General features: G+C 48.0%; 1 protein-coding gene across 1 annotated transcript; it reads right to left on the bottom strand.

Moving 5' to 3' along the window:
• Positions 1–5,663: 5,663 nt before the first annotated feature.
• Positions 5,664–6,785, bottom strand: LOC112882766 (fasciclin-like arabinogalactan protein 1). Its single transcript, XM_025947912.1, has one exon. It carries the CDS (start codon positions 6,782–6,784, stop codon positions 5,963–5,965), a length of 822 nt encoding a protein of 273 aa, XP_025803697.1. The 5' UTR covers position 6,785; the 3' UTR covers positions 5,664–5,962.
• Between the last annotated feature and the right edge of the window lie 6,465 nt (positions 6,786–13,250).

The following is a 13,250-nucleotide window of genomic DNA, read 5'->3' as shown; positions in this document are numbered from 1 at the left end:
GGGTCGACCCCGACCGCGCCGTCGAGCACCCTGGTTCCCGGGACGTACTCCGCGCCCTGCGCGGCGGCCAGCGGCGGCGCCACCGCTGCGGCGGCCAGCAGGAGGACCACGAGGGCGAGCGCGCGAGACATGTGCATCTTGTCTTGATGCCCAGCGGACGACGGCGTCGTGCGTGGTGATCGGACTGGTGGTGCGTCTGGGGTAGCTCGAATTGGCTATGGCGAGGAAGCAGAGGGCTATAAATATATATACACGCCAGGAGCAGGGAGCGGAGGCGCGAGCGCGAGGCGAGGCGATTTGTCCGGCGATCCGATGGGTGGGTGAGTGCCTGGGTGGACCTGTGCCGGGGGTGCTGGCTGGGCCATGTTTCTCGCAGCACTACAAAATTGGCAAATCGCTTGGCCATGTTTCTCGCTGGCTGAAGGATAAAGCATCCATGCGTCGCGCGCTGTGGTCGATGTTGAGAGTTACCCGTACTCCAGTAGAACTTTGGAGTGGCAGATGAAATGCTGAGCTGTTGAGAGATTATTCCCGGTTTCCCCTGATCCCCATGGGGAATAGTAGAACTAGTGAAAGTAGGCACTAAAAACCTTTTTTGTCAACTGTTTGTGAGATATACATATGATGTTATTCAGAGGAACGTTCTGGATGCGATGGATTTTGACATAGTCGACATTTGTATCTGGTTGGATGGATATCAGGATAAGATTTTGAAATAAAATGTCCGACTTTTCATCTCTGTCGGGATTCAGCGCCATTTCCTGCAAAACCGATTATGCTATATTCAGATGTGTTCAAGTGACTTGAAAGGAAGCCTAGATTCAGTGCCATTTCCTACAAAACCGATTATGTTGTATTGTTGCAGAACAACCTTCTTCAATCTGCATGTTCTCCAATTTCTAAAAATTGCTGATGATCTAGAAATGATGTTGCCAGACTTAGGAAGCGCGAATAAAAGTTCATATTAAGGCGGGATAAAACTCTTCAGCATTTATTTCCTTCACACATTCGGCCTTGGTTTGATGTTGACCCCCAAGCTTAAGGTCACCCTTGAGTGTGTCACAACATTGCAGACGCCACTAGGAAAATAGCGTGCTGAAGGGATCGGTCCTAGAGTGATTTCATTGTTCAAGGCTGCATTTTTTCAGTTATCGCCCTGGCTCAATGACATTCTTGCTTGTGAACGATAGCTCAATTACACAACTGTAATCTGAACACCCTGAAGCCCTCAGTGGCTTGTGATTGCAAAGTTCCGGAAAACAACGTCGAAACAATTTCTGAATCAAATGCACGTACGTTGATCTGTAAAGCCGTAAACAAATGCGAGATAACGTGTGTTGTTGTACATACTAGTACAAAGTAACAGAGGAAATGCGTAAAATTAGCTTCATTATCCATACATGTACACTAATTGCATGCCATATCAGTTGCTCAGAAACACAGAAATGATCGAACAGTAATTATTAGGCACTACGAACATACAAGGAAAGAAAGAACTGATTCAAAGGACGACCATCCTAGCAGGCCGCCCTACACATTTTTATCGTTTACAAAACCAAATCCAGCGACTGATCTTGATTCCCTTCCATGCCCTGTTCCAAATTACCGGATCATTGGCTCCGACCGCGAACCATGTAATTCACTTCAGTGCGAATCGTCGCCGTCGTCGGAGTCGTCGGAGAGCCCGGCGATGCCCTCGGGGCCAGGGGCGGCCGCCGGCCCGCTCTCGGCAGCTGGCCCGTCGGCGGTGGACGCGGCCGGCGCGTCAGCGGACTCTGCCAGTGGCGCCACGGCCATGGCGACGAAGAGGAGCGCGACGAGGGCGAAGGCGACGCGAGCGCGAGCCATGGGTGCCTGGTATCGGGTTGATGATGGCTAGGTGGTGGTGATCTGGCTTATGCGCGCGGCGAGGTGGGCGCTGGTGTCACTGCACTTGTTGTGGTGACGGGAGGGAGGAGGCGGCGAGGACAGGTTTATATGCTTGCCGGAGGCGGGGCTATTTTTGGGCGGGGCTACCCGTGGCCGTGGCCGGACACCGCTCGCCGCGCGTGGCCTTTGAGGCGTGGCGCCTCCGCGACTGGCCTTTGAGGTTCTTCAAGTGTTGTCCGAACCTTCTCTCTTTTTTTTTTGAGAATACGAACCTTGGTTTTTTCTTTCTTTGCTTCTTTTTTCATTTTTGCCGAAACCGACCCGTGGGTATTTCAGGTTGGCGCAAAATTAGCATTTCTTGGTCCGACTTTGCTTAGAAGTAGATAAAACTAAAATTTAGCCCTTTATGTCTAAATTTTAGCTCGTTAAACTTAACCCTATCTGCTTGATACCTGAGCTAAACTTTTATCGTACTAAGAAAAGTTACTTATACCTTTATACCACGCACGCGCTGCGAGAAGATAACGTTGAGAAGGATTTTGATATTTTACCAATCTACTGCTAGAAGTTAGCCCTCATTAGCTGGGCAAAATTTTCATACAGGTTATAAAAAGCAATAAAGTTCAAGCTTGGTGAATGGCTTTCTTGAACTCGAGTCACAATGTGAGATGTGAATTTAGAAAGTTGACCAAATATATAGATATCTGATAAATATCTATTATAGTTAGCACAACACGTGTCTTGCATTTTCAGCTTGCAATGGCTCCATACAAAATGTCTAGACAACGATATGGGATTTATTATCATGTGCTACACGTGGTATGCTGAAGTACGGTTGTAACACAAACACGCTCCTATGAGTACTTCGCTTATCACACGCTCAGAAATTAGTATTTGATTTATTACAACGATGACACAAATAGTAGACACCACTATGACCATGCACATCACTCTCTGTGAATGCGCCTTTTACCACACATCCAAAAATAAGCCGTTAAAAACACGCATATACATGTATTTTGTGCGCGCCATAATTTAATTAACTCTAATGGGGTGGAGTTGTACGCTCAACCTCCTTACATACAACACCGTAGGTGTGGGGCTACGAGCTGTGCGGGAGAAAGACGTTGCTGCAATTACACCTGTATCCCTTTATGGTTTTGTTTTATCACTAAAAAATAGCATTTACATTTCACATACATATAATGTCCCCGCAATGTCTTGTTCTACCTTTTTTTTTATAATAATCTTGCTCAACCTTCTAAAGGTAGATCAGGTGCACTATCATCTCCCTTGCTACACTTCGGATCAAATGGTTCAATTTGTGTCATATTTGTATTCAAATTATGATATATATATACCATAACAAGTGGAATGCCAAGGCAAATCCAAATATGCTGGCAACAATACACATTGGTGAAAAAATGCTGCATTAATGTTTTAATAACATCAAAATTTGGGCGAACAACTGATAACCACTGGACTAGATTTGTTGGATACACATCCATAGGAGGTGGTGCAAATGGAGAATATTGTGGCAGAGGACTTGAGAATAAGATCACGCGGAGCGGGAGGGGGGGGGGGGAGCATATTGGAGACAGGACTGACTAACTGATGCCTCCATTTCGCTGGAGCTCGTCAATATAGCGCAATACACCTATTCACTTCTCCGCCAACAATTATCCTCCAACCATTTAGTGAAATGTTGCACTTTTGTGTTATTCTTATTATCTTGCCTCTAAGGTTCATGTTACTGTTAAACCAAGTCGTAACCTACAATCTAATGTTATGTTTTCAATGAAATTCTATATGTTGACAATTGTCTCATGTACTTGTTAGCAAGTTTTTCGCATTGAGCTAGGAGTGGCTCAAGGCAAAATGTTGACATAGTTGTATAGGATCAATGTTCACGAGGTGAATCACGAAGACCTATAAAGCTTAATCTTCTGCAAGTGGCACTGAGGCACTTCTTCCATTCCATAAAAAAGTGAATCCTAATATTTGAAAAAAGAATCATAAAAAATGCAATTCTATAAATTGGATCTCAACTACCAGCCTAATTGAGTGGTTGGATTTGATTTGCATGTTAAAATAACTTTATGTGGCCGACAAATAAGAATACGAGAGTCTTTTCAGACTACCACTGATTTATTTAGAAAAAAAGTAGAATTCCACGCTTTATGGACGAAGGGAGTACAATGGTAGCACGAAGTGTAGAGCATTTAAGATCAAGGTATAGAAATAATTGCACAGCCTAATGTTATCAACTATTACAATTATTTAAAAATATAAATTATGAAAATATCACACAACTCAAAACACCATTAAGAAAAAGAAGTAAGAAATAGATGAAAGAAAAACACATATTCATATAGGACGATCATACTAACAGACCGCCCCACCCTACGAATTATTACTGTCTTGTACTCGAATCCAATCCGGCGATCACTGCCTGTTTCCATCCCGCTTCAAATCAAGTGGATCGTTTCAAGAAACCACTTGATTAGCTACTGGAGTCGTCCGAGTCTCCGAGACCGTCGATGCCCTCGGGGCCCGGGGCGGCGGCCGGGCTGGAGCTGTCCGGCCCATCCGCGGCCGGCGCGTCCGCCGACTCCGCCGCCTCGACGGCGAGCGGCGCCACCACGAAGGCTGCGAGGAGGAGCATCCCCACCAGGAAGAGCGCTGCGCGAGCCATCGGCGACCGGCGTGTGCGTGCTCCTCGGCTTGGCTAGCTGGCGCTCACACTCCTTGCGTTGCGCGCGTGCTGCTTTTGCTGCTGATCGGCGTGGCGAAGACGGGTCCCCGGCCCGAGCTTTATGTACGGGAAGGCGGCGGCCATTTTTAGGCGGCGCTGCGTCCACGGCGGCCGTTGGCCTCTGGTTTCCTCGGCGGTGGCGCGCGCTTGCAGGTGCCCGAAACGAGCGCGGCTACGAGCAGGTGGTGCGCTTGCAGAGTTGCAGTAGCACGGTCGGGCGCAACGGGTGGTTCGTGCTGACTGGCTGAGCGATGGTTTAGTTGGTTACCGCCGACTGGTCAGCCGGTGCCGTTGACCGCCGTGGTTTTCGGCTGGGACCGGGCCTAGGCCTACGTGGCAGCCTGCCAGGTTCTTGTGTGGGTGCAGGGCGAAAGCTGAGCCCAGCCAGATTCGCCATCATCGACTAAGTCACTGACACAAGATTGGTTTCGGTCATTCGCCCGCCGTGCTGCGAGCGGACTGACAGTCCAAAGTACTTTCCTGCACCGAAAGTTGTTTGGGCTGTGCTTGGAAGCCCCAGTTGGCGGTGTCAGCACTGGAGGCCCACCGTTCCGTCGTCGGTGGAGAGCTCTTCTCACTCACTCACTCTTTCGGTGTCCCGTCGCAGAAGATTGGGCCGAAATGGAAGCGCATGCGTGCCATCTGTTCGCAGCAGTGGCGCCACGATCGACCTCGCTTTGTTTGTCGTCCTGGGCAAACACCAAACAGTTATTTTACTGCTACTACACTCCAAGTACTTTTTTTGTTACTGGTAGCCGAGCTTCTCATGTGTGGCTTGCGTTGTTTGACCTGCGATGAGTGCCAAACGGCATCCACCGACAACTGGAGTTGCAAGAAATGAATGCGCAGACCGCAGAGGCGGCACTCGGTTCGGAGCAAAGGATCCGGCGATGGAATTGTTTATGGGCTCTGGAGGAGACCGGCAGAACAGGTTCAGATTTTGTAAGGGAGATTTGACCGAGAAGTTTTACAAGCTGGCAACGATGGTAACCTTAAGTTCTCTCACAAACGTTGCGCCGGGAGGAACCACCAGAGATGCTTTTGACAAAACCAGCAATTCAGCATCCATATTGCATTAGTCAGAACAAGAAAAAAAGAAACAGAGTGCTCCTGATGAACACTTGAGCATCACTCTAGCGGAGCACATCTACCAAAAAACAAGGACAAAAATTCTAAAATGAAGCACAAATATGTAAGCACGCATACACTATTTCCTTCCAAGAAAGAAGCGCAAATCTCGCAAGCACACCTACGCCATCACACCCACCAAGATCACACGCCAATGGATGAACACCGAAACCAAAAATAACACAAAAAGGAGAGCCCCTCGATCGATCGCTAAGCCAACGCGGAGGCCGCGGCCACGGCCGCCAACGCGGCGGCGAGCCACCACCGGACGCACGGCGCGCGGCCCGCCGCAGCGCTCTTCTTGGCGTCCTTCTTCTGGTCCACCGGAGCAGAGTCATCCGCGTCCGGCCCGGGCGCGTCGGCCACGGCGGGGGCCGGGTGGCGCGCGGCCTTGCCGGCCGCCTTCGGCGCGTCCGCGGCGGGGGCGGGCGCGGGCGCCGGCGTCGGCGCCGGCGCGGGCTTGAAGAGCTCGACGGGCTGGACGACGGCGTCGATGACGTAGATGGCGAGCGGGTCCTTGTCCAGCGCGGTGGACTTGACCCGCGCGGGGGCGCCGGCGGACGCCGCGGTCTTGATGGTGACGACGTCGCCCTGGTTCTGCAGCGTGAAGTTGTAGTTCTTGGCGGCGCCGTCGGTGGCGAGCGTGTTCATGGGCCCGTTGTTGGACTTGAGGCTCCCCAGCGAGTAGTGCACCGGCACGGCATGGAACAGCAGCAGCTCGGCCTTCTCGTCCGCGGTGAGGTTCTTGTACCTGGGCAGGAACGCCTTGACGGCGTCGTTGGAGGGGCAGAACACCGTCATGCCGCCCTCCACGGCCGATTGGTACGTGGACGCCGCGTCGGGGGACGCCGCGATCAGGTCCGCGAACGCCTTGCACCCGCCCTTGGCCATCTCCGCCGTCACGTTCGGCGGCGGAGGCGGAGGCGCGGCGGGAGCCTTCGCCACTGCTGCTGCCGCCGCCGCCGCCGCCGTCGTTGTGACGGCCGCGAGGGCGAGGAGGAGGAGCGCGTCGGCGAGTCGGGGGCGGCGCATTTTGCCGGGGCGGGGCGTGGAGCGCGGTGGGTTGCGTGCGCGTGGGAGTGAGTGAGGGGAGTGGTAGCAGGATGGCCACTGGCGTGCACTTAGCACGGTATGTCCGCGCGGCGCCCCTGGACTTTCAACCTAATTGCAAGGCCTGCCATTTTCGAAAAAATTTTCTTGCCCTGTATAATTGGCTGATTGCTCCTCCGAACAGTCTTCTTTGTCCTATCTATCACCGTTGCCCTTTTCTCCTCCACCTCGGCTTGTCTTCACAAGTTCTCAAGTTCATCACTCCATCCAGATCTCGTGCCGCGTCGTGTGTTTGGTTGGATTTTTAGTGGAGAGGCAACCAACGACTTGCTAGTCTATAGCATCGGCTCCCACTCTCAGCACCTACTTGTTCGGGCTTGTACACGTAGTTTTTGTCCATTTATTCACCTATCTGTGCTTGGTCGTAGAGAGAGAGAGAGAGAGGGGCTTCTTTTCTAGCATGCCAAGAGCAATCGAGAAGAATGATGACTGGGGCGTAAACGGTGAGCAGCGGGCCCACAACGGGCCAAACAAAATCCGCACGCCTACTAATTGCGCCCTGCTACTGCTGTGTCCTATGACCACCAGAATAGTACTAACCATATCCCACAGCATTGATCGTGAAAAGATTATACGGACGGAGGGTGCACACCCGGCCTCTGCCGATCCCCATAGGCTGGCTGGTGGCGCTGGCAATGATTTGCCCGGGGACAGGGCCGCAGGGGTATTGTGGGCAAACAGTTTGTTAGCTGCTCATGCCCCAGATCTTACTTTCACTTTCACCAGCAAGCGTCCTGACCGTGTTTACCACTGCCGCCTCCAGACTGTGCTTTGGAAGGCGCTTTTTACCTGATGGGAGACTGCTTTTTGCTAAGGTAGCGTAGCGTGGAGGGAGGTCGCGGCTAGGGAGACGAAGACCGAGGCATCCGTCGTTCGTCATCGCATCGCATGGCGTCAAAAGATCGTCTACATCTGGTCCAGGGGCTTTTCTCAACTAACTGCCACCGACGGCCCGACCGTCACCGAACTTACAGTTGGCGTGCAACACAGCAGAGAGAAGCTACCTGTATTGCATCCAGTCACTTCAGCAGTTCAGCTCGGCACGCATGTGCTGTGTGTACCTTCTCGCTAATTGTATGTAAGCGTGTTGCCGGCGTGCCGTCTTAACGAAACGTCGGGCTTTCAGGTCTCAGCCGGACCGGACGTACGTCTCTTGTTTTGAAAAATCTTGTGCGCACCGGGTGGCGCCAGCCCAGTTCGGTCGGCAGCAGAAATGCAGGGCCGCTGGGCGGTGCAAAGTGCACGTGCCGGCGTCGCTTTCCGCCGGATCCCCCCGCGCCGGGGTAAGCTCTAAGCTGAGCCGCTAGCTAAAGCCCAAAAAGCCCCGGATCCGATGCTGCCTCGGGCCTCCGTGCACGGCGGACCCAGCCAGCCAGGCGGATGTGGTCTTGGGGCGAACAGCGACGGCCCGATCGTCCCATCCGTCGGCCGTGCCGGCCTCCAGTTGCCACGGAGTACTCCTTCCGTCTAAGAAAAAATATAATTATAGAATCCGTACCGGTCAAAACGAGTTCAAATTTGATAAAATTACAGTAAATAGTATTAGCGCTTATATCTCCAAATAAACTTATTATAAAATATATTTTATAACTAATCTAATGGTATTTATTTTGTATTATGAATGTTATTATTTTCTTATATAATTTTAGTCAAAATTCAAACTGCTTGACTTATCGAAAAACCTTTTATGGACGAAAAACCTTTTGTGGACAAAGGGAACAAGCACGTGAGGCCGTGAGGGGCCATCGTGGCCATGCAATTTGGCTCAGTAGTCCAATGCAAATTCGGGGAGGCTCTACATCGCCTAGGCTACCAATCTTATATCCATCACCTGAAGAAAAAATTTCTCCGGAGGATTAGCTCTAATTCAACCCAATAGACTGTTTTGGCCCACAAGTACATTTTCTTTCACACCTACACAACGGCTCGCTCCCCGTCATTCCGTAGATGGCTCCTGATTATTATGCATGCATGTATGCTACGTGCTATTGATTCCATAGATTTCTCTTCATTTAGCATGCATGCTATTGATTCGGTAGATGGCTGTTGACTATATTATGCATGCACGCATGCAGCCTATGCTCGGTCATCGGAGCAGTTTTTTCTTCTCTTTCGTTTTCTTTATTCCTTTTATTCCTTTCCTTCATTGTTTTCTTTTTATTTTTCTATTTTTTATTTTTTCTTCTAAGCCTGCATATATAAAATATTTTTCCTTTCTCCTTGTACTTATACTTATTTTCCTTTTATATTCTTATCTTGATTTTTCTTTTGTTTTTTAAACTAGTTTCTACTTCTTTTTCATAATTTGTATGATTAGTATTCATTTTTATGATTTGCATGTTATTAGATATATATATTTGATTGGATTATCAGCCATGTAAACTACTTATTCGCAATTGAAAGACATCTAGTCTCCTAAGTGGGTTTTGGTGATAAATGACAAAGCACATGTATATTTAATCGTGTTATCAAGCATGTGTGCAGGTGCTAAGGGGTGACTGAGCAAAGCATATAGCGAAGCATGAACCCTAAAAAAGGATATGAAAAGCGGCGTTCTCAAGTGTACTAAAAGACTAGATTTTATTTTTGAAATTGAGTACAGGAACGCCGTACTATCAAGAGGAACTTTAATCCTCAAGCGTAGACATGGTAGCTGTGCTCAAGAGAACCTACAAAAACCATAAGAGGCAATCCTACCACTTAAAAAGGGACTAAATGTGAAATTCACTATCTAACCCAGAGTGTCCGGGTTCCAGTCCGGAATGTCCGGACAGAGTGTCCGGAGTATCCGGACGTATACCCGGAGTCTCCGGGTTACTGTTACCGGTCCGCAAAACACTCTGGTCCGGAGTCTCCGGACACCCATGTCCGGAGAATATCCGGACATATACCCAGAGTTTCCGGTTATCGCTCTCCCAACGGCTAGTTTCTGGGTGAGGGGGTATAAATACCCCCATACCCCCTCTCATTCCCTTGATCTTGCTCATTTTCGACCAGAACAGCCTAAAAGCTAAAGAGAGCCCTCTCACTCCCCATTTGCTCCATTCTTGAGTGATTCTCTTAGCGGATTGAAGTGAGATTGTTGCAAGAGCTAAGATTGTGCAAGTAAGTCTTGATTCCATCTCTTGAGCACATCACCCAAGTCTAGCCCGTGGATTCTAGTTTATTACTCTTGGAGCTTCAAGCTCCTATACGGCTAGGCGTCACTTGTGATTGCGTGATTGAGTTGTGAGCATCACAGCAAGTTTGTAATCATTATTCCTTTCCAAGGAATTCATAGTAAGTGACCCTTGGGTTTGAGCGTTGGTCTCACCCTTGGGAGAGGAGCATAGGGGTTCTTGAGCACCGTCTCTTGAATTCTTCCTCAACGGAGACGTAGCTCCTTTGGAAGTGAACTTCGGGAAATAAATTCTATGTCATTCTTGCAATTCTAGCTTGTTTTGTGGTTGTTTGCTTGTGAGACTAAATTTTTAGGGTTTGAGGGCGATCTACTATTACACAAGTCTCAGGAGTAAGACAATTGGTGAGAAACACTCCAAAGGTACCACTAGTTCCTCTAAATTTACTGGATCTAATTTAGAGCATCATTATCTTTGTTTTTGTATAGTTTGTTTCATACCCGGATAGTCCGGACACTATCTCCGGAAACTCCGGACTCAATATCCGGAGTATCCGGATATCTGTGTTACTAACCGTGTTCAAAGTATTTTTAAGTTGCAGATTAGCCTATTCACCCCCTCTCTAGGCATCTTAAGGTCCTTTCAGCAATGAAGAATGATAAATTATAATACAAAATTACTTGTTCACATTTAAAAGTGAGTCATACTCATTGTGTACTAATTTATTTGTATTGTAGATTCATAAATTGCTGTATGAAATGATTTATTTTTTTTATATGCTAATTTGTTTAGCACGTGTATATATGCTTATAAGAATATTTTTTTATGATGTAGATGTATTTATTCTTCACGTAAAATTATTTTTCTGCGTGTAACTAATTTATTCGCAATGCTAAATGTGGGGAGCTTTCTGGCTTGCAGTGCCTGGCCTGTTCATACTAACTAACAGTCATGATATTCTCTTAAAATTCCCTTGATTCATCGAGGGTTTTTGGGCTCCTCAACTTCGACTAGAAAGAACTTTCAACCGCGGGATACTTAACGCGTTAGCTACAGCACTGCACGGGTCGAGTCGCACAGCACCTAGTATCCATCGTTTACGGCTAGTGCTCCTAAGATCATAGAAGCAATGCTGCAGAAAAAGAAGATTTGTTGTAATGTACCCAAGGTAAGATGAAGTAGTGAGCTGGGCGGGCATGCAAGGAGTAATTAAATCTAAAAACCAGCCACCCCTAATTTCTCGTATTTAGTCAAGTTAGAGCCTCTATTTCTTCTTACAAACAGAATTGGCTTGTTATTTTTAATGGAATGAAATAGTAATTCGCTTTTCTTAACAATAGGACCTGGAGATTTCTTGGTTCATCATGCCAACCTCCAGTTGAATTAATTTAATTAATTCATATATTTTTCTGTAACAAAAACGATTAACTATTAACCAAATAAGCTATGTCAATGGTAATTCAATGCGATTGTTATAAGACCCTGGGCTCATAGCATAGGTGGAAGATCCATCCAATTTTCTTTCTAGATTTTTTTGTTCAAAGAAAAGACGCCTAAAAATTATTCTGAGAACCTACTCTTGGTATCTTTTACCATATTCACTTTCCCTCCTAACCGTGGCTTTCGGGGGAAGAGCGCCCCTTGAGTAGGAATGGGAGCGACTTCCTTCACCTCTTTCCTTTTCCTTTAGCTCGTGGGTTGGCAGAGGGGAGTACCGACCAATCACCTATGCGCTATCCATGGGGCTACCGTAGAAAACACTGTATTCGAAGATGGTGATGGTGCAAATACCTTCCGTGCAAAATTTTGAATGGTGATTTAGGCGGGGGTTTCCGAGGAATCCAAATAACCCTTTTCACTATTATTTTATAAAGCTTCAAATAACCAGGTCTCTTCAAATAAGGCCCGGGAACGGATTCACCGCCGTATGGCTGATCGGCGATTACTAGCGATTCCTGCTTCATGCAGACAAGTTGCAGCCTGCAATCCGAACTGAGGACGGGTTTTTGGAGTTAGCTTACCCTCGCGAGATCACGACCCTTTGTCCCGGGGCACACTGAGCAAGTACGAAAAATTGGCCCCGCGGAGCTTTCAAAAAGAAAAGCAAGGACCACTACGGGAGTTCGAACCACGGACTGGAGGTAGTAGAACGTGATCCGCACCAGTCCCCGAAGGTTTTTTTCCCTATCTCGCCCCATCATCGTACCCAGTCCTGCTATCGGCTCAGCTCTATCTATTCATCTCTTTTTTTTACATGGATATTTTTTTTCACTCTTGTTCATAGATCTTGAAAGCGGATCAATAGAAATTTCTCAAAGGATCTATCTATAAACTTGACAACCAGTCAATGCCTAAAATAAGATCACAACCTTGTACGAAATGATTAGTCTTTAAAAAGAAGGAACGGCCATTTTGACGAATGAGAGATCCTATAAAATGAAGAGCGTTGCTTCTAGGCAAACATCCTGGCTGTCTTTGCACCCCCATCTCCTTTATCACTGAGCAGTCATTTAGGGGCCTTAGCTTGTGACAATGTAAGTGCCACTTATGTTTGCGCCAACCCCATGTTCTTCTCGTATGAAGCGCATTGCCATTGACGACTCGTTGCTGGAACCGAGAGCACTAGCGATTACTTTCTTTCTGACCTTCAGCCGAGAAATTCCGTACCTTCCACCAACTTCTTTTGGGGCGGTATAGGAAAGGAATGGATCAATAGTAACTTCGCAGCAGGAAGAGTAAGGCGCTCCGCGGTGGTGAGGTCTCGGAGAAGCTGCTGTTCGTGTGCAAGAGCGAGCAGCACAGAAGGAGGTAGTGTCCATACACTTACTAGCTAATACTGGATCGTCAAAGATCTGATTCTATTTAATAATACCTTCTGTCTCTCACAATGTTGAGTGCTCAGATTAGTTCCCTCCAAGCCCTGCCCAGCCCTACAATAAAGAGCAGCCAGCCCGACGTTTTTATGCGAGTGCCCCATGAAGAGATTTTCAATTGGGTAGATTAAGCCTAACCTGTGAAAATCCGGCGCGGCGAAGCGAGCGCTTTTAGCTGTTTCGCTTGCTTCTTTCTTATTGTGGTGGCTAGGCTATTCCTTTCACACCGCTGGCAAATTCCACCATTTCTCCTGCTTGAATCTCGTTCAATCCGTAAACACGTGCAATCCTATCTCCAACTGAGACCGGGTCGACCAGGTCAGGCCCAATCATGAGTGAATAGAAAATCGAAAACGTACATAGCTGTTCCAGCGGAATGTCGTCTGAAAGATATTA

This window comes from Panicum hallii, chromosome 2, assembly GCF_002211085.1.
Source record: "Panicum hallii strain FIL2 chromosome 2, PHallii_v3.1, whole genome shotgun sequence".
Classification (NCBI taxonomy): Eukaryota; Viridiplantae; Streptophyta; class Magnoliopsida; order Poales; family Poaceae; genus Panicum; species Panicum hallii.
The sequence above is the reverse complement of the archived record's forward strand: the minus strand, read 5'-3'. Positions and strand labels throughout refer to the sequence as shown.

Excerpts from the sequence above, each read along its gene's own strand:
- LOC112882766 (XM_025947912.1), bottom strand. The coding sequence starts at position 6,784 with ATGCGCCGCCCCCGACTCGCCGACGCGCTCCTCCTCCTCGCCCTCGCG.